At 45.9% G+C, this 22661-nt stretch overlaps 1 protein-coding gene across 3 annotated transcripts; it reads left to right on the top strand.

Annotated features, from left to right (window-relative positions):
• Window positions 1–265: 265 nt before the first annotated feature.
• Window positions 266–21202, top strand: LOC147221793 (arf-GAP with GTPase, ANK repeat and PH domain-containing protein 1-like). 3 transcript variants are annotated; one of them, XM_086169037.1, is made up of 20 exons: window positions 266–1320; window positions 1488–2706; window positions 6896–6954; window positions 7063–7150; window positions 8030–8115; window positions 8242–8383; window positions 9774–9908; window positions 9993–10114; window positions 10668–10829; window positions 12240–12323; window positions 12581–12685; window positions 12788–12947; window positions 14248–14376; window positions 14455–14592; window positions 14714–14773; window positions 15068–15219; window positions 16981–17071; window positions 17627–17849; window positions 18608–18911; window positions 19444–21202. In XM_086169037.1, exons 2-20 carry the CDS (start codon window positions 1572–1574, stop codon window positions 19723–19725), a joined length of 3657 nt encoding a protein of 1218 aa, XP_086025163.1. In that variant the 5' UTR covers window positions 266–1320; window positions 1488–1571; the 3' UTR covers window positions 19726–21202. The 3 variants fall into 3 exon arrangements, with proteins under 3 accessions (XP_086025163.1, XP_086025161.1, XP_086025162.1); XM_086169035.1 differs by having other exon boundaries at window positions 6893–6954; XM_086169036.1 differs by having other exon boundaries at window positions 1410–2706; window positions 6893–6954.
• Window positions 21203–22661: the final 1459 nt, after the last annotated feature.

Raw genomic sequence — 22661 nt, 5'->3', positions numbered from 1 at the left:
TCCATTCAACGGAGAAAATATTCATGCATTTATGACGGTCCTAATTTTGATGTCATAACTCTCTTCTGTCACTTGGATTTTTTAATCACGATCATCCATAGAAATCTTGATTTCTCTGCCCCTGTGCATCATCACTTTCATGATCGACTGTGAGAGCAGAAGATGCTCGTAAATTGCTTTGGAACGGAGAAAGAAGGGAGAGAGAGAAAGAGAGGGAGAGGAAGGAGACAGCAGATGCAGCGGAAGGAAGGAGCAGAGGCTGGGATTTTTTATTTTCTCACCCTCCTCCCTCCCGTCTCTTCTGTAGTGTCGGCACAGATAAAAAAAAAGAAATCTGCAGAAGGTGGGCCAGGACTGCCGCCACCTCACCGAGAGCTTCTCCATCCCAGCGCCTTGCCGGAACAGGATCCGGCGTGGAGCAGCTTTTCCAGCAGGCTAACGGCGGGCTAACTGTGGAGCTGCGAGGCGAAGGAGGCAGGGAGGGGAAGAAAAAGGAGGAGGGGCAGCGTTGAGCTGTTGGGCTTCCTCTGCCTCACAGACACATTTTATTGACTTGCTAATTGGATGAGGCACTCGGAGGAGAGGATGCGGTGACCGAGAGGAGCTGTTCTCCTGAGCAGGGAACCAGGCAAAAGGAAGCCTTGAAATTCAGCTCTTTGGAGGATTTTTTTTCTATCTACTGGAGACGTAACAACAGATGTTTTGCAGCCCCCCCCCCCCCCCCACTCTGTGAATGCATAATTTCATGCATGACATTGTCAAATGGAGGCTCCGGCCGCAAGACGCTTCGTGACAAGTGAATGGTTTTCATCTGGATGTTTTTATTCCGCCTTTTTTGGTGCTTGGACCAATCGCCTCTTTTTTTGTCACCCTGTCTGATATGCCATTTGATATTCATGATTATCTGGGGGAAAGACACAGTCTTCATTTGTGCACAAATAAGATGTGCAAGCAATTTTGAAATGGATATTCTTCGGAAAATGACGAAGGTATGATGTGAGCGGAAGCCAATAGCCGAAGCGTAGTAAGGTGGCTTTATCCAGTCAGTATTCATTTCGGTCCCAGTCAAGGAATGTATAGACTGTTGCGTAATTTCAGGCTTAAACCCAAGGCTTCACTTTTAAGGCTGCTGAAAAGGGACGCCTTCGTAAAGCTATCCGTGCACCGTGTCACATTCGTACAAGACAGATGAGGTTAAGATGGAAGACAAAGCAAAAGAGGTACGGCTTATGAATGAAGCACCCGTAGAGACCAGGATCAGGGATCATTGAAAGGCTGTCGGAGACGTAGAGAAACAATCGACACTTGTTTCACCGTCAGGTAAGTCATTTAAATGTTTCCGGAACCCCCCCGCAGCCTATTATTCAAAGAACGACGTAAGATTCTTAACAAAACTATTTTTTGAACAGGTGAATCGGCTACACGGGATGCGATCAGGTGTCCATGTTTGATCTCCATTTACGACTTTCCTCTCTCCTCTGCCCTAGTCTGGTCATGGTCGCCATGACTGAGGCTTGCGAGTCTGGCTAGGTCAGAGAGCAGGTGCAGCTGTGCCGAGGACTGCTGCCCAAATGAGCAAAGCAGGCAACCCACAGAGACGCACCACCTACCTCATCTCCCTCACCCTGGTGAAGGTTGAGGCCTTGCCAGAGGAGGTAGCTGGGATCCGGGAGGAGAGCGACCCGCCTCCCCCTCCAGAGGGAGAAGGGAGCCTGAGCGAGGAGGAGGTCATAACTGCCCCCAAAAGGGATGAGGGAAGTGTGTGTGCACAAGTGGCCGATAAAGAGAGCACACGGGTGGAAGAGGTGGAACAGGTGGCGGTCAGGTATGGAGGCCACGGCGAAAGCCGGGGTGCGCTTGAGTGGAGGGACGCTTCTGGACACCAAAAGGACATTGTCACGGACGGTAAAAGCAAAGACGCTCCTTTTGTGCACGCGCCTGTGAAGCAAATGGTGAAAGTCTACAGCGGGACGAGCTTCGAGGGAACCGTGCGCAGGGACGGGCCTCGTCCGGACGCCCTGCGTCCTAAGACGGAGCTGTACATGGAGCCCCCCGTGCTCTTCCTGAAGGGGGAGAATGGAGCCGACCCCAACAACCGCTCACGCTGCAGCCTCCCTTTTTCTGTCCCACCGCAGGCCAGCCAGCGCCCCGAGGTACTGATGAGACCCCGCACGGGGCCAAACTCCGCATGCTGGAGGGAACTTAGAGAGGCCAACACGGGTCTGTATCACTCTGCAAAGACTCTGGACCGGAGGGAAAATCGCATGGGGGACCAGTCCCCCTTAATGGCAGCTACAACTCTGGGGCCGTACAGGGCTTCGTGGGCCGACAGCGATGGCAGGGGGACACTCATTCGTCCCGGAGCTCCCGTGAGCGGAGGATTTTCGGGAATAATGAACAGGGACAGTCCCCAGGGGGATAGATTCAAGACTGTTTCAGTTTCCTTGCCCGCACCGCTTTGCTCCGACATGACGAGGCCTCAGAAGAAAGGTACAAGTCGTACCCTGGACAACAGTGACCTACATTCACTCTCTGAGGATCAGAAGAAAGCCAAGGACAGCCAAGGAGGGACAATCCAGAGAGCTCCCCGGGACAGCAAGATGTTGAAGTTCATAAGTGGAATTTTTACCAAAAACACAGTTGTGCCCCCCAACACCACGCCGCCCCCATATCCAGCTGTAGAGAGGGGCTCCAGTGAGGAGGAAGGTGAGTCCATCCAACAACTCCCCACACTGACCGAAGGCATCCTTGACTTTAATTATACTCTTCTCAGTGATCTAGCTCTCTCTGTTTCTTTCGATGCGAATGCAGCTGCTTGTCAAATGAATTGACTTATGCCCAGTACTCCACAGAAGGGAGGAAGAAGCCCGTCTTTCCCATGGATGCACTGCAAATCTGTAATGACCTAGAAATTTTGCTGGCTGTGTGTGTGTGTGTGTGTGTGTGTGTGTGTGTGTGTTTGTCTAAGCTAATGTCAGATGTTGTTAGATTGGCCACCAAGCAGTATTTACACAGCCAGCTCCCTGGTGCCAATGCTGCGTTATAGCACACTGGCCAACAGCTGGGAGTTCACAGCAGGAGTTTGGCTTTGTGCGTTATGTGCGTGCGTGTTTGTGTCTTTGTTCCGAGGAGTTTGTCGAGTGGCTAGAGCGAAATAAAAACATGCACAGATGAAGACATTCGTAAGAGAGATTGAAGCAAAAGGCAACAATCACACCAAAATAAGCTAATGATAAATAAGGACCTCCTTGAGTCGCAGGTCCTCTTGCTACAGAGCAAAATGTCCCGATGTCGTGAAATCTCCCTCGGCAAGCGGCATAAGCGAAAAGCCCAACTCTGTGTCAACGCCGAGGCCAGATTTTCGATACACCTACCGGCACGTCGGTTTGTCTGAAAGGTGGTGACGTTGATTTTTTTTGACAGGAGCTGTTTCACATGAGCCATCAGTCATCTCCTGGTGGAGTCTAACTGGCAAAGGAGTTGCTGTTTTAATGCCTCTACACCGGATTTATTACCTTTTACTTTGTCCGCCTCCGGAGGTGTGCAGCCCAACCCCTCCCCAACATATCCAAAGAGCCTAATTTCATTCATTATATTTGCTGCTTTGCTTGGATATTTTAGTCACTGTATATTATCATTAGCTATTATAGCTACAGTGGTAGATAGCGTGACATGGCGGTGTCGGCGTAAACCCTCCCTCCTCACAGCAAGAAGGTCCCTGACGGATGTTGTAGCAGATAACTTGATAAGGTCGGTCAGGCCTTTTAAAATATCTGAGAACATTTGTGTACTTCATTGGACTTCTTTTAACAAATTTAATATAGCTTATGATGGTATTTCCCATTCAGAATAAATGATCGTATTTCTGTTCAGCAAAAAGATAATGACGGTGGGTGTAAAATCTACATAGATATATGTGTGTGTGTATAAGCTATATGAAACATAAATGGTTTCCACATAGTGACCCATCACAGAAGGGAGGAGCCTCAAAAGTCACACCTTTCTCGCATAATATATCCAGGGAGCTTAAAAGCTGGTAAATATATGAATGAATAAAATGAACAGAATCGGTCAGAGAATACAAAAGAGAGAGAAGAAAAGAAAAGAGGAAATTAGCATAAGTCCAGCTGGAAACAGATGCCTGAGAGGCGCTTTTAAAATGGTCAAAGTTCTGTTTTTTAGCGTCATTCAGAAACGTTCACTCCCGATCGACTTAATCGAATTGAACAACTCAAAGGAATTTGACAACTCACTGGAAATAGTTGTTATTTAAAGTCCTATGTAATTATTTGGAAACCAGAAGAGCTGTCCATATTCTGTATCAACATATTATCAAGATACTGAGTCATCGAATATTAATAATCGAAGTAATTAATGCAAGCTAAATGAATCACAAATGGAGCTGCTCAGAAAAGCTGTAAATAGCCGAATCTTGAAATACACATGACAGCAACTGGTAATGAGTGAGCGGCGTGTCTCTTTCTAGCTCTTTATCAAAACAGACATTAAAGCATCTCAATGGGTAAACAGCAGACAGAGTTACAAGGGTTTTTGTCAAAATTTGTCTGTCCCTCCACTGATCTATTCAATTATTTGAATGTCTGTTTTGTGGATTCTCTGAAACTCTTGACATGCAAAGCGATAGGATATCTTGTCAAAAGCGGCGAAAACACCCCATGAAATATGAAGATGTCTCAGGTTTTCGTTCAAACAAAGGAATCTTCACATCTTTGTTCTTTTATTAATGTATCTAAAGAATACCCTCTGTGACAGAGGATGTCAGATCAGAGCGAGCTCTGATGGTTTGTCAGGAGTAAGCGAGACATGTATAATTAAGGGTGGAATACACTGAGCTGTGTTCATGGGGGGGGGGGGGGGGGGGCTTCCTTTGCCGCTACTTCCGGCTCTGTGCATCGAGTTGATGAGCCTTCAAATAAAGCCCAGTCATTTGTCTACAATACGTTTAGTGTTGGTGAGCGGCATAGTTGACACCGAGCCTGTAATTTGTGCATGTTGTGCCAGTATTCTGATGACAGCTAAACGATGCTAATTCCATCTGGGAAACGTTGCTCGGCAGTGTCACAATGTGAGACGCGTGCACCATTTTCAGCATCTCATTTAGCACAAGGAGGCACCATCTCCCCCTCCCTCTCCTGCCTCTCAGACACATCGCTGTATCCATGAGAGACCATTTATTGTATAGAGACCCGGGCTGGAGGCTTCTGGAAAATGCAGTTGCCGTGGCAACAGCAAGCCACGAGAGATGCTATTTGGTTTGTGGCGTGACGCTGCCGATGCAGGGGAGTAGCGGGCGCGGGGATTGCCCAAAGATGGGGATATTGGGGAGTCAAGGGGGCTTGAGGTTGGAATGAGGGAGTGAGCGCGGGTGACGATGACGCTTCGACTGCCACCATGTGAACCAGAGACGTCAGCGACAATAACGCCCATGACATCGCACTCAGGCTTCGAATGCACAAGGAATACAAACAGAACAGGGCACAACCGGGATCCTTTTCACCATTCCCTGATTTGTAGCATTTACAGTTGGCTGAATTTGGTTGCACTCCAGTTATTTTATCACTGAAGCTATATGAGAAAGCAGGTCACTGATGTGCTTCTGGATCTTGGTCGAAAATCTAAAAATGTTTGAAAAAATTCTAAATGAGAAGAGCATTACAAAGGGCAGGGACTGAAAGTCCCATTTGTATTGTGCTGTAAGTCCTACACAGCGACGCGCTAACCTTGATGTCTGTTATTATGTTTGGAACATTGGCTTTGTCGAGGCTTTAGTCCGTAAACATATTCAGCCTTTTAGCCAGACATTTATTCCAGTTGTGTCGTAGCAGCTTAACTAGACACGTCACGTCAAATCTGTCAAGTGCCATTCCGACTATAACGGAAAACCATCTCTAGCTCGATTCAAGGTTTTCTCCAGAAAAATCTATCAAACCACGTAAGATGTGTCAGTTTCACAACATGCCCCCTGACTTTAGAACCATTTTGTTGGTAAAAATCATCACGCCACAGTGCTGTTTGACGTCCTGCACTCGTGGTTTACATTTGTTTCCTCTGATGCAATTCGCAGAAATGCTCGTTAACCTACTCCGTGTGTTCTGTGACCGAATGAGTCATTTATTCGCGGCTCACTTTTCGTTCCTGATCTGTTTTAATCTGATGCACAGACAACAGACAAAGTGAACATCAGACTCATCGAGGTTTCTGTTTAATCACAGTGATGCTGCATACTGTCTTATTCCACTGACTTCTCATAACAAACTGTCACAAGATCCTTCATTTGGATTCAGCGGCGCTTTCTGATTACCCAGAATGTGAAGACTGCGTTGCTTTTTCGTCTGTGTGAAGGTTTTGATGAACGAGAGATGTCTGATGCTCAGTGAATCGCATTTTTGCATTTAGCTGAAGAAACCGAACCCCCTGCAACTGAATGCTATGGAGATCAACTAGATCAAAGAAATGTACCTCCAGCTGTCAAACATCCAGAGAGGAACGGAGGGAAACCTTCGTCTCTGGAGGCAAATAGCTTTTTGTACCATATGGTACATCTTTTTGTATCATTATTGAAAATGTATGGCTCTGACTTTTGTTTTTAAGTTACCAAGTGTCCGTCTTTCAAATTTCTTGGGTCAGGCATCTAATTACTGTTATTTCATTAATATTGGCGATGCGAGGCACAGGCCGTGCCGTGGTTGTGGAACTGCTCGTCTGCTGTCTCGGCGGGAGGCGGCACAAGACTCGTCACTGCGATTGCTTCGTCTCTAGATTTTGGATACGCAGTTTACTGCATATAACAAGCCCATTCAAATATTTAGACTCCTTGTATCTTCGAAATGATGCCCCCTCGGCTTTTAGTAACTCAGTTATTTTTTTGAAGCAGCTGCCTGCACAAGCAGCCGAGACTGGACCATCAGCCAGACCGTACAAGAACTTCACCTGGTAAGCAGTAAGACTCTTCTTTTACAGACCAGTCTGCACATTCTTTTCTCCTAGGGTAACAATCTCCTTGTGTGTGTGTGTGTGTGTGTGTGTGTGTGTGTGTTTAAGGGTGTTTTGGGAGGTATCTGCAGTGGGAAGTCCGCCTTGGTCCACAGACACCTGACAGGAAGTTACCTGCCACTGGAGAATGCAGAGGGTCGGTGCTTTGCAGTGTTGCTACGGAATATGATAAAATAGATTTAGCAAATGAGTGTTTTTTCAGAGTAAACCAGGAAGAGCATCATAGCAAGTCTGAATTCACACACTGTGGTTCACGATGGTTTCTACATCGGGGGTTTTGACCCAAAGTAACTGCATAAAATTCGGCATCCTACTTTTTCACCAATTCACAATCGCGTGACTGCGGGCACGTTGTTGTCACCCGAAAGAAGTCATGTAATTGTTTGTTGATTTCAACTCGTCATTAGACTTTAACGGCCCCTGTAATTATTTTCCTGACTTTGTCGCAAGCCTGAGTAGCTACATAAATTCTGTTGATGTCTAGAACAGACGTTCATATCTGTGGAGGCCGTTGCCTAGTTGGCTGACAGGCTGTCCCTCCAATCGGAAGGTTGATTCCCGGTTCCTCCTGTCCGCCTGCTGAAGTGTCTCTGGGCAAGACGCTTAACCCGAAATTGCTCGCGATGGCCCGGTTAGCGCTTTGCGCGGCAGCTCTGGCGCCATAAGTGTGTGAGTGTATGGGGGAATGCAGACAAGTATAAAACACTTTGAAACCATAAGGTGTGAAAGCGCTTTTTGACTGATCACGTCTTCATATCATCATGGTCCATACGGTTTCTCCTTTGCTCGAGTTTGTAAAATTACCGCAGAACTTTGTTACAGTCAGTATTTTTACTTCAAAAACACTAAGAACACTGATTTTCTCTGCTGGCTATGGACTGTTGAGGTTTCCAGCACATATTCTTCTTCTGTGCATGCTTGCCTTGTTGCTGTGACTTGAGTGATGTCTGCTTTCGCGTTTCCTCGTCCAGAGCAAGAAAAGTGTCTGAAATAACTTCAGTCCTCAATTCTCCAGGGCGCCAGTACATTAAGGACGTCCTGGTTGATGGGCAGAGTCACTTGTTGATAATCAGAGAAGAAACCGAGCCCCCAGGTGGTCAGGTGGGTTGGGAAACGACCTCAGCTCGGATTGTATGGGCACCTAATTAAACATTGTGTCAATTAGTCCCCACAATTAGCTTCCCCTCATGTATTTTGAGTGTGATCTGTTCTCTGCCTTCTTTACAGTTTGCAAGTTGGCTGGATGCTGTCATCTTGGTCTTTAGTCTGGAAAATGAGGCCAGCTTCCAGGAAGTTTACAAAATTTACCACCAGCTTGCGGCCCACCGGCCAGTCACCGAGATACCGTTCGTGGTCGTCGGCTCACAGGGTGAAGCACGCACACACGGCACGCAGATCGCACCCTTTTGGGTTTTGTTTGTGACAAAGAGTGGGATTTTAGTCCAGTCAGTCTTGTAAGAATTGCAGCAAAATGCTTCACAATCGCGTGAAGCGATTGTCCTGCTTTTAAATTGCAAATAATAAAACAAGTTTTTAATTGGATAATTGTTCTTGCACGCATCAGTATCTGTATGTTTCTAGAAAGCAACAGGTACATTTTCAATGGCTAATATGGAAGTTTCATATTCTGCAGAGCAGCTGGAGATTTCGCCCCAGAGGTCAAGTCTAACCTTGCCTTTACAGGGATGAGAATTTAATGAAAGAATTAAGCAAAGCATGCAAAAAATTTAGAGCAGCATAAACGAGCTTGCTAAGCATTTTGTTCTCTTTCTCAAATGGAACCAGAATCATTTAGTGTCACGATCCCAAACGAATGCAACCAAAATCCAACACCGTCACCAAAACACAATGAAATAGCAGCAAAATCAATGAAAGATAGAGGAGCTCGATTTCCCTTCCAGGAGTGTGTGTGTGTGTGTGTGTAAGCACCGGCTGCATTTCATAATGCAGTACATCAGCCCGACGTGGGATGGATAAGATTATTGATTGAGGGCGATGGAACGTGGTCTCACTCCTCTGCTGGACGTGTTTAGGGTTCACGGATATTCACGGGAACATGCTCGGGGCCCCGCGGCTCTCAGAGAGAGGGTGGACAGATGACTTCCTCTAATGGAATTAGCTTAGAATGACGTAAGAAATCACCAAAACCGACAGGCCAACATGCGAACAAGGTTATTTTCTTCATCAACAAACTGTACACGACCCAGCACCACGGAATCTCATCGCTTCCATCTCCTCAGGTTCGGACCCTCGCCGGCAGAGGAGAAAACCGGATTAATCTGAACGCTTCCCGTCAGAGTCCATCAGAGTTCATGATACGGGTCAGGTCGTAACCTCCGTGACAAGGGGGAGCATGTAGGCCAGATTCTCTCAGCTGGTTGCGAAAACCGTGTGTGCAGAGACTCTTGGGCTGTGCCAGAGAAGGATTATCTTGGCAAACAAAATCACTTGCTAACAGTGATAGAAACGAATAGGGAGCACACTGTGTCTAGAAATGAGTTACTTGAACGTAGAGATGCATTCTCCGAGGTGTTACTTCATCCTGTTGAAACTTCCTTGCACTCAAATGTTTAATGTCACATTTAATTAAAGCTTAGATCCTTCTGAACAAACGTTACAGAGGTTATAAAGTAATATAGCATGGTTAAAAGGACATCATTAGCCGCTTGTGGCCAAGATACGTACAAACATTTTCCTTTGTTAAAAACAGTCTTAAGTTAACTTCAACTGCTGATTTGTTTCAATGTTGCTTTTCACAGATAAGATCAGCAGCAACAACCCAAGGGTAATAGATGACGCCCGGGCCCGACAGCTCTGCTCAGATGTGCGCCGTTGCACCTACTATGAAACCTGCGCAACGTATGGTCTCAACGTGAACCGTGTCTTCAATGACGGTAACTCCACCTGCAAAGCTGAAGTCAATTCCGCTGCTCCTCAACATATGATGTATACAGATCGTGTCTCTTCTTGTACCGCAGCTGCCCAGAAGATTATGGCAGCCAAAAAGCAAGCTGCATTACTGGCTTCCTGCAAATCACTTCCCAACTCTCCCAGCCATTCTGGGGGCTCCACCCCAGTGTCCGGGGTCTTCCCGGGCCAAGTAAGTCTTACCATCCAGATCGGGTGTCAAAGTTCAAGGGGATGCCGTGTACGGTACGCGGCACCTGTTTGGCCCGTGAAGAACACTTATTTTCGTTCAGTTAAATTCTTTATAACGGAAATCTGCATACTCCTCATCGAGCTTGTATTTGATTAGTGGAAAGGAAACATACGAGTTGCACCTGCTCCTGGTTAAGACATGACTGCCTGCTTATCAGGGCCACTAAGAGATCTGCAGGTCTTGGAAAAATAATGCAGAATTTGTTGCACTGGTCAACCAGCTGGTTTACTGCCGCTAGTCATACTCAAAGCATGACATCACGTTGTCCGAGTAAAAAAAATTCACGGCCCAGAGTGAACTGATGTTTTGGATTTTCTCACCCGATTAGAGGTGTTTTGATAGTCAGTTCATTTTCATGAATGATTCACCAGGTGCATATGAAAAAACACTTGAGTCTGTCTAATTTGGTGTAACTTCATCATATGGATATAAAGCGGAAGAGCCCCGGTTATTTCCATCATCTCAACCCCCCCTTCTCCCTCTGGCTCTGGAGGCCAGTAATGGTGGTCAGAGTAGCGACTACTCCTCATCGCTACCCTCGACTCCAGTGATCAGCCATAAGGAGATCGGCAGGGCGGCCAGAGGGGAGAAATTGGACAGCGCCACCCCCGGATCGGTCCGCAGCACCACCCGAAGACGCACCTCCCGATTTGCGGTAAATACAACGAGGCTAAACAGAGCCAAGGGCAGAGTTAGGCTTTAGTGAATGCGTTGAAATGCTTCTCGTTCCTCTTCTTGGGGCGGTTGAGGCTCAGATGGTAGAGAAGGCGCCCCTCCCGCTGGAAGGTTGGTGGTTCCATCCCAGACTCCTCCTATCTGCGCTATGAAGTGTCCTTGGGCAAGATACTGAGCCCCCTCCGTTGCTCCTGATGCTCTGATGAGCACCTTGCATCGCAGCTCTGCCGCCATCGGCGTGCATGGGCGAGTGCAAAAGCCAGTGTAAAGCACAGCGGGATGGTGACAGCGAGCATTTCTAGTTGTAGTTTTCCCTATTGGTCCAGGTGAACGATTTAAGGGTGTGTGTGTGTGTGTGTGTGTGTGTGTGTGTGTGTGTGTGTGTGTGTGTGTGTGTGTGTGTGAAGGTAATGGTGGAAAAATAATTAATCCAGATGCCTGCATCCAAAGAAAGCCTCTGAAAGTTTTCAGTTTGAAAATGATGTGGATCTTGAGGCCGTTGCGTTCAACAGATCACAATCTAAATTCTAAAATACAATGGTGGCGATTGCATTGACACATGTGATTGCACCGTCATCAAACTACCTGGTATAGAAAGATACTTTGGAATGAGTGATATTCACCGCTTTTGCAAAGGATTCCCGTAAATCTGGTATGACAACAGCTTACCAAAATGGAGACTGATGCCCCTGCTCCCATTTTATTTATCAACTGTCTCTGAGCTGTTTAAAATGGTTTGGTGGCAACGGAGTGGTATTTTTAGACCTGAGAAATATTAAAACAGGACAAATACAAACAATATTTGATATATTCCCCTGGTGTCATCACATTGCAATTTGAATACTGGCCAAATATGCATAAAAATCAATACCTGGATTTGACAAATGCTGCAGATCAGCAGAATCGCCATACAGCATTTCATGACACAACTAAATAGATCCAGCCTGTTCTAATGTATAACAGACTCCTGTAGCTATGGGGGTGAGGATAAATATTATATCCATTCTTGCTTTAAGCTCCCTTTTGAATCGCCAACATTTCTAGTGACATATCCTGGTTATTCAGTAGCTCAGTGCAGGAAACTTGCAAAATGATAGCGTCCAGTTATTCAGTTCTTAAGTGGCCCCTTGACGTTTTTGACCTGTCATGTCCATTTGTTGTCGTCCTTGCCTCGTCAACACAAGAGACTCCCGTTACATTTCTTTACTTTCCGGTGATCTCTGCAGCTTTCTGTCAAGGAGGCCAAATGGCACGAACACTCAGTTACTTTCTAATAATGCCTATATACAGGACCTTACTGGCAGGAAATCTGGTGCACGTTGTGTTTCCTCCCTGAGGTTTGTCCATTCCAGAGTTAATTCATTTATTACTTTTATTGTTCTTTGTCCAGGGCCGGCGAGGCAGTGACTCAAATAGACGAAGCGCAGACTGTAAGGGAGACCTGGGCAGTGGGCGCTCCATTCCCATTAAACAGGTAAACATCGATTTTCACTTGGTGCGGCAACAAATCTTACCGATCTAATGACCGTTCGCAAAGACAATCGCACCGACAGTCTCATGAAATTCGATGTATGAAGGCAGCTTCGTGCCACGGAGTGATCTAGTGTTGTGATCTCCAGTACTGGCCTGACGAATAGATGGCGGGTGGCTTTGGCTCCCAGAACATGTCAGATTTGCCCACGAGCCACAGGCGATATATTTTCACCGTTCTCTCTCCGCCACCCCCGTCAGGGCATCTTGCTGAAGCGCAGCGGGAACTCTCTTAACAAAGAGTGGAAGAAGAAATATGTCACACTTTCCAACGATGGCATACTGTCCTACCACTCCAGTGTCAATGTGAGTCAGCGTGTTGACACAGCACTTTGAGGCCTCGGGCTGCTGAAAATCGCCAGTGACAGCTGCCTGGTGGGTGGTAATGGCTGCGGTTTGGCTTTGCAGGACTACATGCTGAATGCCCCCGGGAAGGAAATGGATCTGCTGCGTGTGACAGTGAAGGTGCCGGGAAAGCGACCGCCTCGGGCCGTGCCGACCGGCGGCCCTCCTGCGGGGCTCAACGGGAGGGTCAAGGACGCCCAAGGTCCCGAGGGCGCCGGCTTAGGTCAGAAGATGCTTTCTTATATTTTACACCATGTCAGAACGGAAATATCCCGGTGCCTCACGGAAGAACAGCTTAAAGTCTGTGGACATAAAGCATTTTTAATAAAAATCATAGAAACACCCGCTCGAGTCAGTCTTCAGGCCCATTTTTGCTTACCTGACATTCATAAAGAGCTACGTCCTTTTCAAATCCTGCGAAACATCACTGTCCTCGTGTCCCATGTGCACTGCACATTGCCATGGTCTTTAAGCAATGCGTCCACTAGAGGCCATTGGAGAGTTCAGAATTCACTGCCAAGTTCTGAGCTCGGCTTCAGACAATAGCAAACATGGCAATCGTGGAGGAGCTTGTAATCATGTGCGTTCTAAGAGACTCAAAAAGAGGAAGACGGCAGTGGTCTGCGCAGCCAAGAGTATACCTTCTGGTATGCGGAATTGAGAATTCTTCTCCCTAATTATACTGTTGCCCTGTCGTGTTCTTCCCTGTTCCTTTCGTCGGCATTATTTGAGCATACGGCGCAACTCTGCCCTCACGACTTCCGCTGGTACTGCTTCATTTGGCTACGCATACACAAGCTCCCTGGAACAGAATTACGCATGAGATAAATGCAGGATAACGGACATAAGGCCCCGTCAGTTTGCGAATGCGTATTCAAAGTTGAGAACGAATGAGCCCTTAACAATAATCCTGATTACATCAGAGAAAAAACGTGGGCGGGAGGGACGTCCCGGTGAGACCTTGAAAAATAAATGGAAGTGCCACCAATTGCTGCTAGAGGTCGGCGACACACACAGATTACCACGTCATCGAAAATCGTGACGTGTGTTTCTGATTAATATCTAAAGATAAAGCTGAATGACGACCCAACTTCAAACGTGTAAAATTTTTAGAAAACACAAAACAGCCGCCATGTCCGTTGAGAAACTGTAATAGTTTTGGTCATGAAATCATCGATTGAAAAAGGAGCGGGAAAATGTCAATAGAAAGGAAAAAAAAAACAACACTTTGGGAGAGAGCATTCTGTGGATTTGAAGGTAAATGAAAGATGAAAATGACAAATCGAAGTATTCTTGTTTTGTGTGTGTACAGTTAAAACGCTACTGCTGTTCTTTTATTTCTTGGTTTCTGCTGCTCGGCTTGTAGCTTGACACCGAGTTCGTTTCTTCCATAATTAGATATCGTGCATTAAAAGAACTGCTCACTTCAAAGTATTACCTTTTTATTAGTTGTCCGTCTTGAGGGTTGGTTGTGTGAGGCTTTGGAGCACCTCCTATAAATACAGGCCTGTGCTTGTTGTCAGTGCCTCTAAGTGCCAGCGCCCTCCTGCAAGTGGAGGAAATGGAAGGACTGGGCGGAACCCTGTTTCTGAGGAGCAACAGGGCTGTGCAGCGGTGTCCCTCTACTCTTTCCAACCACACCCACAGTGTTGGTGAGCATTTTCCATGGCAGTGCTTCCTTTTGCATTAGACGGACTTTTTAAAACGATTCCCTGTGGTGACTTCGCCAGACTCTGCCGTCGAAGGTGTGTCCAGCTCCTCCTCCACCAAAGACGTGGGTTCCGCCTCCCCACTGGCGGACAGGAAGAAGCATCGCAGGAAGAAGAGCGTCAACCAGAAGGGAGAAGCGGGCACTGGTCAAGCCGATGGTAAAGACATTTTACATCATGTGTACGGCGCATCATGATTATCGTCATTTGCGGTGGAAAGTAAATCCAGCCATCGATTGTAGGGATTGCATTTTGATTTTTCTTCATCTTATTCATGCAGCCAAGCGCAAAATGTGGAAACTTAAAAGCTTTGGTAGCTTGAGAAACGTAAGCAAGACAGGTAATGACGCATGTCGACCACTGTTCTTCTCGTCTCAATCTTTCTGTGTCCGGTTTGTTTATTTCCCTGTCTCCACGTGGAATCTTCCTTTTGCATGGTCATGAGCGATGTCGCATGTCCACTTAACATTTCAGTCATAGTAATATACTTGATTGTGACATTACAAACTGACAACGCTTCAACCACGTTAGCTGTAGCTTCGACGCATATGAAACGGTCAGTCCATTCATGTACGGAGCGATGTATCTCTCTGCAGAGCGATAACATTCACCGCTCTCTGTTTATTTGTGTCAGATGAGGACAATTTCGACTTCCTCGTCGTGTCGAGTTCTGGCCAGACGTGGCACTTCGAGGCTCAGAGTGTGGAGGAGAGGGACTCCTGGGTCCACGCCATCGAGAGCCAGATCCTGGCCAGCCTGCAGCTGTGTGAGAGCAGCAAAAACAAGGCAAGGCGCACCCAAGCCAGAGCATAAAAAAACATTTACATTGAAGAGCAGGCTAGAGCTTGATTCTTATTTTTCTCCTTTTTTAAGTCCCCGTCAGGCAGTCCACACCCAGCATGCCCGCTGTCCCACTTGCCAATGAAATGTGTAAGGTCACTGTTGATGCGCTTGTATGTGAAATGGGATATCAGGGGCAAAGATAGAATTCTGCAATCATAGACTCTCACTTCTTGTACTAAAAGGTGCGGTACTGTTGGCCATATTTGCAATACCATGTTCAGGTTCATGTACAGCAAGTAACGTGTTGACGGGTGGTGTCACTATTAGAATTGAAGTTACTCTCCGGTTTCGAATGTAAATTAGTTGCCCTCAAAAGAACAGTCAAATCACGTCACTTTCGCAAGTTCAAATCACAACACGGTTGCCTCATGACACCTTACACGTGGAGCCCGTCTGGACTTCACCGTGTACAGAAACCCAACATTCCTCGACGAGCAAGCACTTGATGACAGCGGTGTGGGAAATACTACCCTAACAACAGCAATAACACATGCCCGGAGGACTGCCGCAGTAGGACGAGCTAGGCCCCAGGGAAACTGCGAAGTGAGAAAGCCAAGGGACTCGCTAGAAGACATGAGGCTCCGATCATGCATCGGTGATGGAACATGTGTACAGACTGGAAAGGAAGAGAGGGAGGAATGAGAGAGGTGCATTGTGGGATATCCCCTGGCAGAGAAGGCCTAACCCTAACCATAAGCTTTCTCTAAAAGGAAGGTTTCAAAACTGTTCTTAGTCTTAAACAAAGAGAGGGTGTCTGCTTCCTCCCCCATGCAGATAGGAAGAAAGTAAAGAAAGTGAAATTGGGATTCTGTGTATTTGCACCCCGTGACTTAAAAATAAGAAAAATAATTTCCCCTCTGGACCTGCCTGGATGCTGCCAGCTTGGAGGTTTATGTCATTCTAAAGAAAGAAGAGAAGTCTGACTCAACAGCTTGCTGGGGGTGGAGAAGGACCAGCTTTTAAATGATAATAATCTCCGTCGCATTGATTCTGCTGGATTGTATTTACTCAAGCGCAGAATAACCTGTAGGTGTTTTGGTCAGTGCCAGATTTCTTAGATTTAAGTTTATTACGTTCATCCTCTTCAAAACTCTGGATTATTTGATTTCCCCTTGAAATGTAGATCAAAAACTTATGAAAGTTATGTAGACATGGTAAACATGTCATCATGGTTTTGTTCCCTATTTGTTTCAATTATTCATTTATAGCTTCCTCCAGGTGGCACAGCGGCTAGTTCTACAACGTCACAGCAACAAGGTCCCGGGGTCGGTTCTAGCATGTTGTCATTTTGTGTGGAGTTTGCACGTTCTCCCGGTGTCCTCCTCTCACCATACGAAACCATGCAGCAGGTTAATTTGAGACCCTAAGTTGGCCAAACATGTGAATGAGGGCGTGACTGCGTATGTTTCTGTATGACGTGTGAATGGTTTCGTGTCTCTATATTTGTCCCTGTGATTGACTGGCGACCGGCAAAGGATGAACCGTTTCCTCTTGCCCATGATAGCTGGGGTAGGCTTCAGCCCCCTGCTGGAGAGCAGGAGAAGCGGTATGGATAATGTATGACTGAGTTAACTTCATTTATTAATTGCCCCCTGTGCCCCGTGTCAAATGGCTAGAAACCATGCCGTTTCACAAAGATAATTCTGGTCAAATTAATTTGGTGATGTGACGATTTCTAATTACTTTTACAACTATTTTCTGCAGGCTCACAAGAACAGTCTGAGCGAAGCGATTGCCCTGCAGGCCATTCGCAACGCGAAGGGCAACAACTTCTGCGTCGACTGCGATGCTCCAAGTTAGTGACTCACCGAAGGCCCAACTGGCCTTTTTCTTACCTCCGAGCGGTTGTTTCTGGGTTCGCCACCTCATCCATTCTCATTTTCAATGCAGATGCATTATGACATTCTCACTCCCAACGCCGAGCGAAGTTGAAAACAACTGTCAGTAATGACTGTTTGGTTTTAGCCAGCTTAGTTCTTGCTGTGTCTTGTTTAGAGACACAGTTGTAATGGACATTCAGATGTTTAGTTTAATATGTTCTGTTATTACCAAACCAAAGCTGTCTCTGTCTTAAAATCTGAGTGGCGTTGCAAAGGAGCAACACACATTTGTGCACACACATTTGTAGCCAAGCCAAGCAGCCTTATTCCAGTCCAAACAGAGGGCTCATGTTCACCCCTTCACCTAGTTACGTGCAACTTTGTCTAAATTCTCAGCAGGATTTTACTGACAGATTAACAAATGTGTGGATGAAAATGTAACCTGTTCGGCGGATTTCGGTAACAGGAGTCGCCTTTTTCAAGCGGAACCCTTTTCAAGTGAAGAGACTGACTTGTGCTTCTTCTCCAAGATCCGACCTGGGCCAGTCTGAACTTGGGTGCTCTCATCTGCATTGAATGTTCTGGGATCCACAGAAACTTGGGGACTCACCTGTCTCGAGTTCGGTCCCTGGACCTGGACGATCTGCCCAGAGAGCTCACTCTGGTTCTCAGCGCAATTGGTAACCACATGGTTAACAGCATATGGGAGGCACGAACCATGGGCCACCGCAAACCTATACCCGACGCAACCAGGTAAGACCGGAGTGGCCAAACACAAGAGTAGGCTGTTTGTACTGGGTCTAAGCTTTTGTTTTACGCCCAGTGGTGCTGAGTTAATTACTACACAGGAGTTGAATATAATGTGAAGTGACCTGTTCTCCACGTCATAATTTCAACTCTTAATTTTCCTACTTCCACTGAAGTGTATTTCAGCAACAGCACACCCCTCATTTTATATGTTTGCATTCATGACTGTACAGGTAAATTAGATAATTAAGCACCTAGAAATAACAGCCATTACTGCTGCCTCTGTGACTAGTTAAAACCGACTAATTATATCTGAATGATAGTCTTTATTGTCATTGCACATTTCATAGGTACATTGCAACAAAATCGATTTCAGTTTCTGTTGCACTGCCAAAGTATTGTCACCTTTCACCAAAATACTTGCCCATTGCAAGTTTTGTTATTCTACTATTCTGAGAATTCTTTTTCCTGTTGTAGCCTAGCGTAATGATTATCAGTCTCTTGCAGTGACACACCTCTGTACTCCAGTTTTGATATTTGTGCCTGGGAGACCATGAATGCACAAAAGGATACATTTGAGTCCGTTATGATTTACGTATCTGCGAAAGAAAATGCTTTCCTTCGGGAAATGAGGATGTTTCGTTTCACAGGGTTTCGCAGTATTTCACAGGGTTTCACTTTTCAATTTTCCTCCAAAAAGTAATCAGAGGCAGAGTTAATGTTAAGCATTTCAACGATTTCTCTGTCTCCTCTGTGTTTTGTAGAGAGGAGCGCGAGCTGTGGATCAGGGCCAAGTATGAACAGAAACTGTTTGTGGCGCCGTTGCCTCCCCCCATGCTGAGCGAGGGCCCAGACATCACATACTCTGGGCGTCTCCTACTGGCGGTGATGGAGCGCAACCTCCCCAAGCTGCTGCTGCTCCTGGCCCACTGCACAAAGGAGGACATCAACGCCCCGCTCAACCTGGGGCTCCCCTCCAAGTCCTTCCTGGTGCTGCGGCTGCCTGACTCTGCCCTGCACGCTGCCTGTCAGCAGGCTGATGTGGTGATGACACAGCTTCTTGTTTGGGTGAGTTTCACCCCCTGAGTTAGAAATTGCTTTATCTGTCACGTTGAGCTATACGCATCGCACAGCATCTGTTAGATTTATCCTTTAAACCATCATGGATGAGCACCAAGTAAAATGTCCCTGGGAAAAGTGGCGGTTCGGTGCCTTGCTCACTTTTGTTTTGGCAGGCTAGGCTAGGAAGAGCACAGGAATCTTATCACCTGACCTCGACCGCTCTTTAAAGCACTTTGCAAAAAGAGTTCAAAACATTGTTGGTGGCCAGAGCAAAGTACAGCTATTTTGAATATGTGATTTTATTTGGGATATTTCCCCAATGATCATACATTTATTGTGATTCATTCTCTGTCATTATTTAGGGTGCATCGAAAATCCAAATCACTGCAAAACAACACCAGTGAATTGTCACTCAACTTAACAGTCCCCTTTAAAACAGGAAAGGGGGCGTCATATGTGTTTGCGGACACCACGGTGGCGTTTATCGTAATCCTCCATCATAACTCTAGCTGCTTTCTTGTCGGTTCTCCCCCGTCAGTACGGCTGCGATGTCCGATATCGAGACGCCCAGGGACATACCGCGCTGTCTCTGGCTCGCAGCGCCGGCAGCCAAGAGTGTGCTGACATCCTGCTTCAGTATGGATGCCCGAATGAGCCCACCCCACCGGCGGTAGGTTTTGCAGCAGGGTCGTCAACCTCTGGATTCTCCGTTGCCCTGGCGCCAAGCCACACCACAGCCACCACGCTCAAGATACCGCACAAGACCAGTGGCGGCGGCTCCAGTTTGGGCTACAGCACCACGAGAAGAGCAGTGTCATGAAGCACCGGTGGCAAGGTTATGACCCTATGTGTGCGTGTGTGCGTGCCTGCGTGCGTGTGTGTCACCTTGTCTGCCAGCCTGGCCAATTTCTGTCATTCTGCATGGCCAGCAAGACCGGGGAAGATGTTGCACTCCTACCCTACGGCCACATGACCCAACAAAGTTTGTCCCTGGTAATCAAACACACCTTCTGCCCGCTAAAGGAACTCTGTCAAAACCCCACGGACCCATTCACCTGAACACACTTCCTGCGAAAATTAATAGTGATGTATTGGACTGCGTACCAACTGGTTTGACTCATAATCCAACATGCAGTTGGTATTTATTATCCACTCCAATTAAGCCCAGCCCAGAGGTATGGAACTGCAATAAGTTTACCATCTGATGATCAGATGTTGGAAATGCCTTGGAATTCCAATGTCACCGGTGTCAAAAAAACAAACACAAAACGGACTTAACTTTATCGCCAAATTGAGAATGTTCGTACTGCATTATACGCAGTATATGATAACAAATGTGCTATTCAGCCATGTTTCGCACCAATAATGTTGCGCGGCCGATTATAGAAAAACGAGACAGTGCTCTTTAAAGAAAATAAATGAATGAAAAAAAACTGTATAGAGATGAGTTGATAAAATACTATAATTCAAAACCGATTCCTTTTCAAGATTGTCATTGTATGATTTGTATAGTTGGTTCTGTGTATAAAACAGGAAAAAAGAAAAAATCTCAAATGTTTTCTCCTCGCTGTCGATGCTTGCGGCTCCTCGGTTTCTGTCCTTTTCTTTGATAGAACTACCTGATCGACTGACATTCTGAGATGGAGATTTCTATGTTCCGTTTGTATCACTGTGTGTGACATTAGGACTGTACACAGTGTGTGTGTGTGGCCTTGACTCGGACTGAATGTATTCAAAAACCGATGGTGTGGGGTTGTCGTTTTTAAACACTGATGTGTGTTAATCCAGATAATTAAGCTGTAGTTCCCTTCTTTTTTCTTTCTTTTTTGAATTTACCTAATATCATTCTTACTGCTGTGACTAACAGAAATGATGTTGTAAGGATTTAAAACTGCTTTCAAAGGTATTGATTGATACAGAAAAAGGAAAAAAAATGGATGACAACAGTTGCTAAAAAAAAGAGGAATGTTGCTCAACACGAATAAATACAAACAAAAAAGTCATAAAATAGCAATCCTCCTGCAGTATTTGTATTTACTTTTGTTTTAAACTAAAGAATGTGTACATGTCTGTGATGTAAGCATCTCTTTCCATTTGTATTTTTTTACTCATGCAATGATTCATATCGCATACCTTAATACACGGTGGCAAATGCCTGCTGTGTGGTGTTTTGTTTAAGAGTCGTGTGTGTTTCCCTGTTTTAAATGCCAGATGGGGGGCTGGGCTAAATTTGGACAGGTCCTGGATTATTGTTCATCTGTAATATAGACCAGAATAGAATAAATCTTTATTGTCTACCAAGGTGGATATTTTTGTCTTTTGCTCACCAGTTGTGAAAGACAGTTGTAAACACAAGACCTAAGAAGCAAAGCCTCAAACCACAAATAACAACAACAGAGCCTTCAAAGTCACGTCAAAAACGCACTGTTTTGAAATTGATTAAATTACTGGAATTGAAAGCAGACAGTGGGCCAGTTCAGCTAAAATGGTCTGCTTTTTGGTTAATTTTCTGCATGAATGATATTTTTGACATTTGGGACAAGAGATTTTGTTGCGATATCTTGCGACCGCTTTTATCTATGAATATATTTAAATGTGCTTTATTACTTTACAATCTTCCCCGAGACATGGGTTAATTTCAACTTTTTTTAAGTTTCGCCATGTAACCAACATGTGACTGATTCTTATTTCTGTCCTCAAGCTGATGCCAGGACATGCAGAGATGATGTCAAAAGCCTCTGAATGTGACAAAATCAAGACCTTGTTTACATGACCACCGTCTGTTCTGTTTTCAGACACTGATCTCAGAAAGTTACATGAGATGACGGCAATTTTTGAAAACAATTGGCATCCATACCAAACCATAGGAGCCCCAGAGACACTGTGGTACGTACAGCTGGCCAGTGGGTGGCGGTGTGATTTCTTGATTTGGTAAAAGGCACATACGGTATGTAGACATTGTTGTTCTGGTTGACCCACCTGCATATGGCAACTGACTCCAGCCTTAGTGAATTTTCAGCGTTGTGTCTTCCCTGTCCACACGGAAACAGAGACAGCACCTGTATTTTGCAAGATGGAAAATTGCAACAAAAGTTTTGCATTTTTCACCCAAAAATGTTATATAAACGGGGTCTTATCATTTTTTTCCTCACATCACCCAACGCCTGATGATAACTTGGAAGTATCTCTTTTCTTGACTAAACCTGACCCTTGGAGAGAGGGTCTCCTGGATGGTGGGGGTTGTCCCAGGATCATTATCAGAGAGCGGTTCGCTGATGCGACGGGGAGCTCGCTTTTCAAGCAGTCAAGGCTTTTCTGGACAGCTCCCTGCCGCCAGCCATGGGTTGTACCATTTGAAAAAGAGATTTTCTGGATCAAACCTGTCCCTGTTAGAGGCCCCTGTTGGCTCTGACCTACTTCTTTCAGGGTCAAAGCCTTGAATCCCATTTTTATTCTGTGACTCCCCCTGCCACTGAGCAATCAAACTCTGCTCTTTAGATGTAGGCTGTGTTTCGATAAGAGGATACCACCGATGGGATATATCTCATCACAGCGAACCACAACAGAACTCTACTCCCAATCATTCACCAGCAGGGGAATGTCTCAGGTGCACTATAAATGCTTTTCACTGCATGCAGCTGTGGCCTTTTCAGAGTCCCTGTCTCCTGGATGACACAGAAGTGCATTATGGAAACTAGCAGCTATAATATTTCATTATTTAGTTCTTTAATCTTGTATTTTTCCACAAATTTTCAT

Source organism: Fistularia commersonii, chromosome 21 (genome assembly GCF_037954325.1).
Source record: "Fistularia commersonii isolate RoL2024-O1a breed Wild chromosome 21, RoL_Fcom_v1.0, whole genome shotgun sequence".
In the NCBI taxonomy this organism is placed as follows: domain Eukaryota; kingdom Metazoa; phylum Chordata; class Actinopteri; order Syngnathiformes; family Fistulariidae; genus Fistularia; species Fistularia commersonii.
This window is presented reverse-complemented; position numbering and strand designations above follow the sequence as displayed.

Excerpts from the sequence above, each read along its gene's own strand:
- LOC147221793 (XM_086169035.1), top strand. The coding sequence starts at position 1,572 with ATGAGCAAAGCAGGCAACCCACAGAGACGCACCACCTACCTCATCTCC. Across the intron at positions 7,151-8,029 it reads GCCACTGGAGAATGCAGAGG|GGCGCCAGTACATTAAGGAC; the intron begins GTCGGTGCTTTG and ends TCAATTCTCCAG. Across the intron at positions 10,115-10,667 it reads CCGGGGTCTTCCCGGGCCAA|GCCAGTAATGGTGGTCAGAG; the intron begins GTAAGTCTTACC and ends CTGGCTCTGGAG.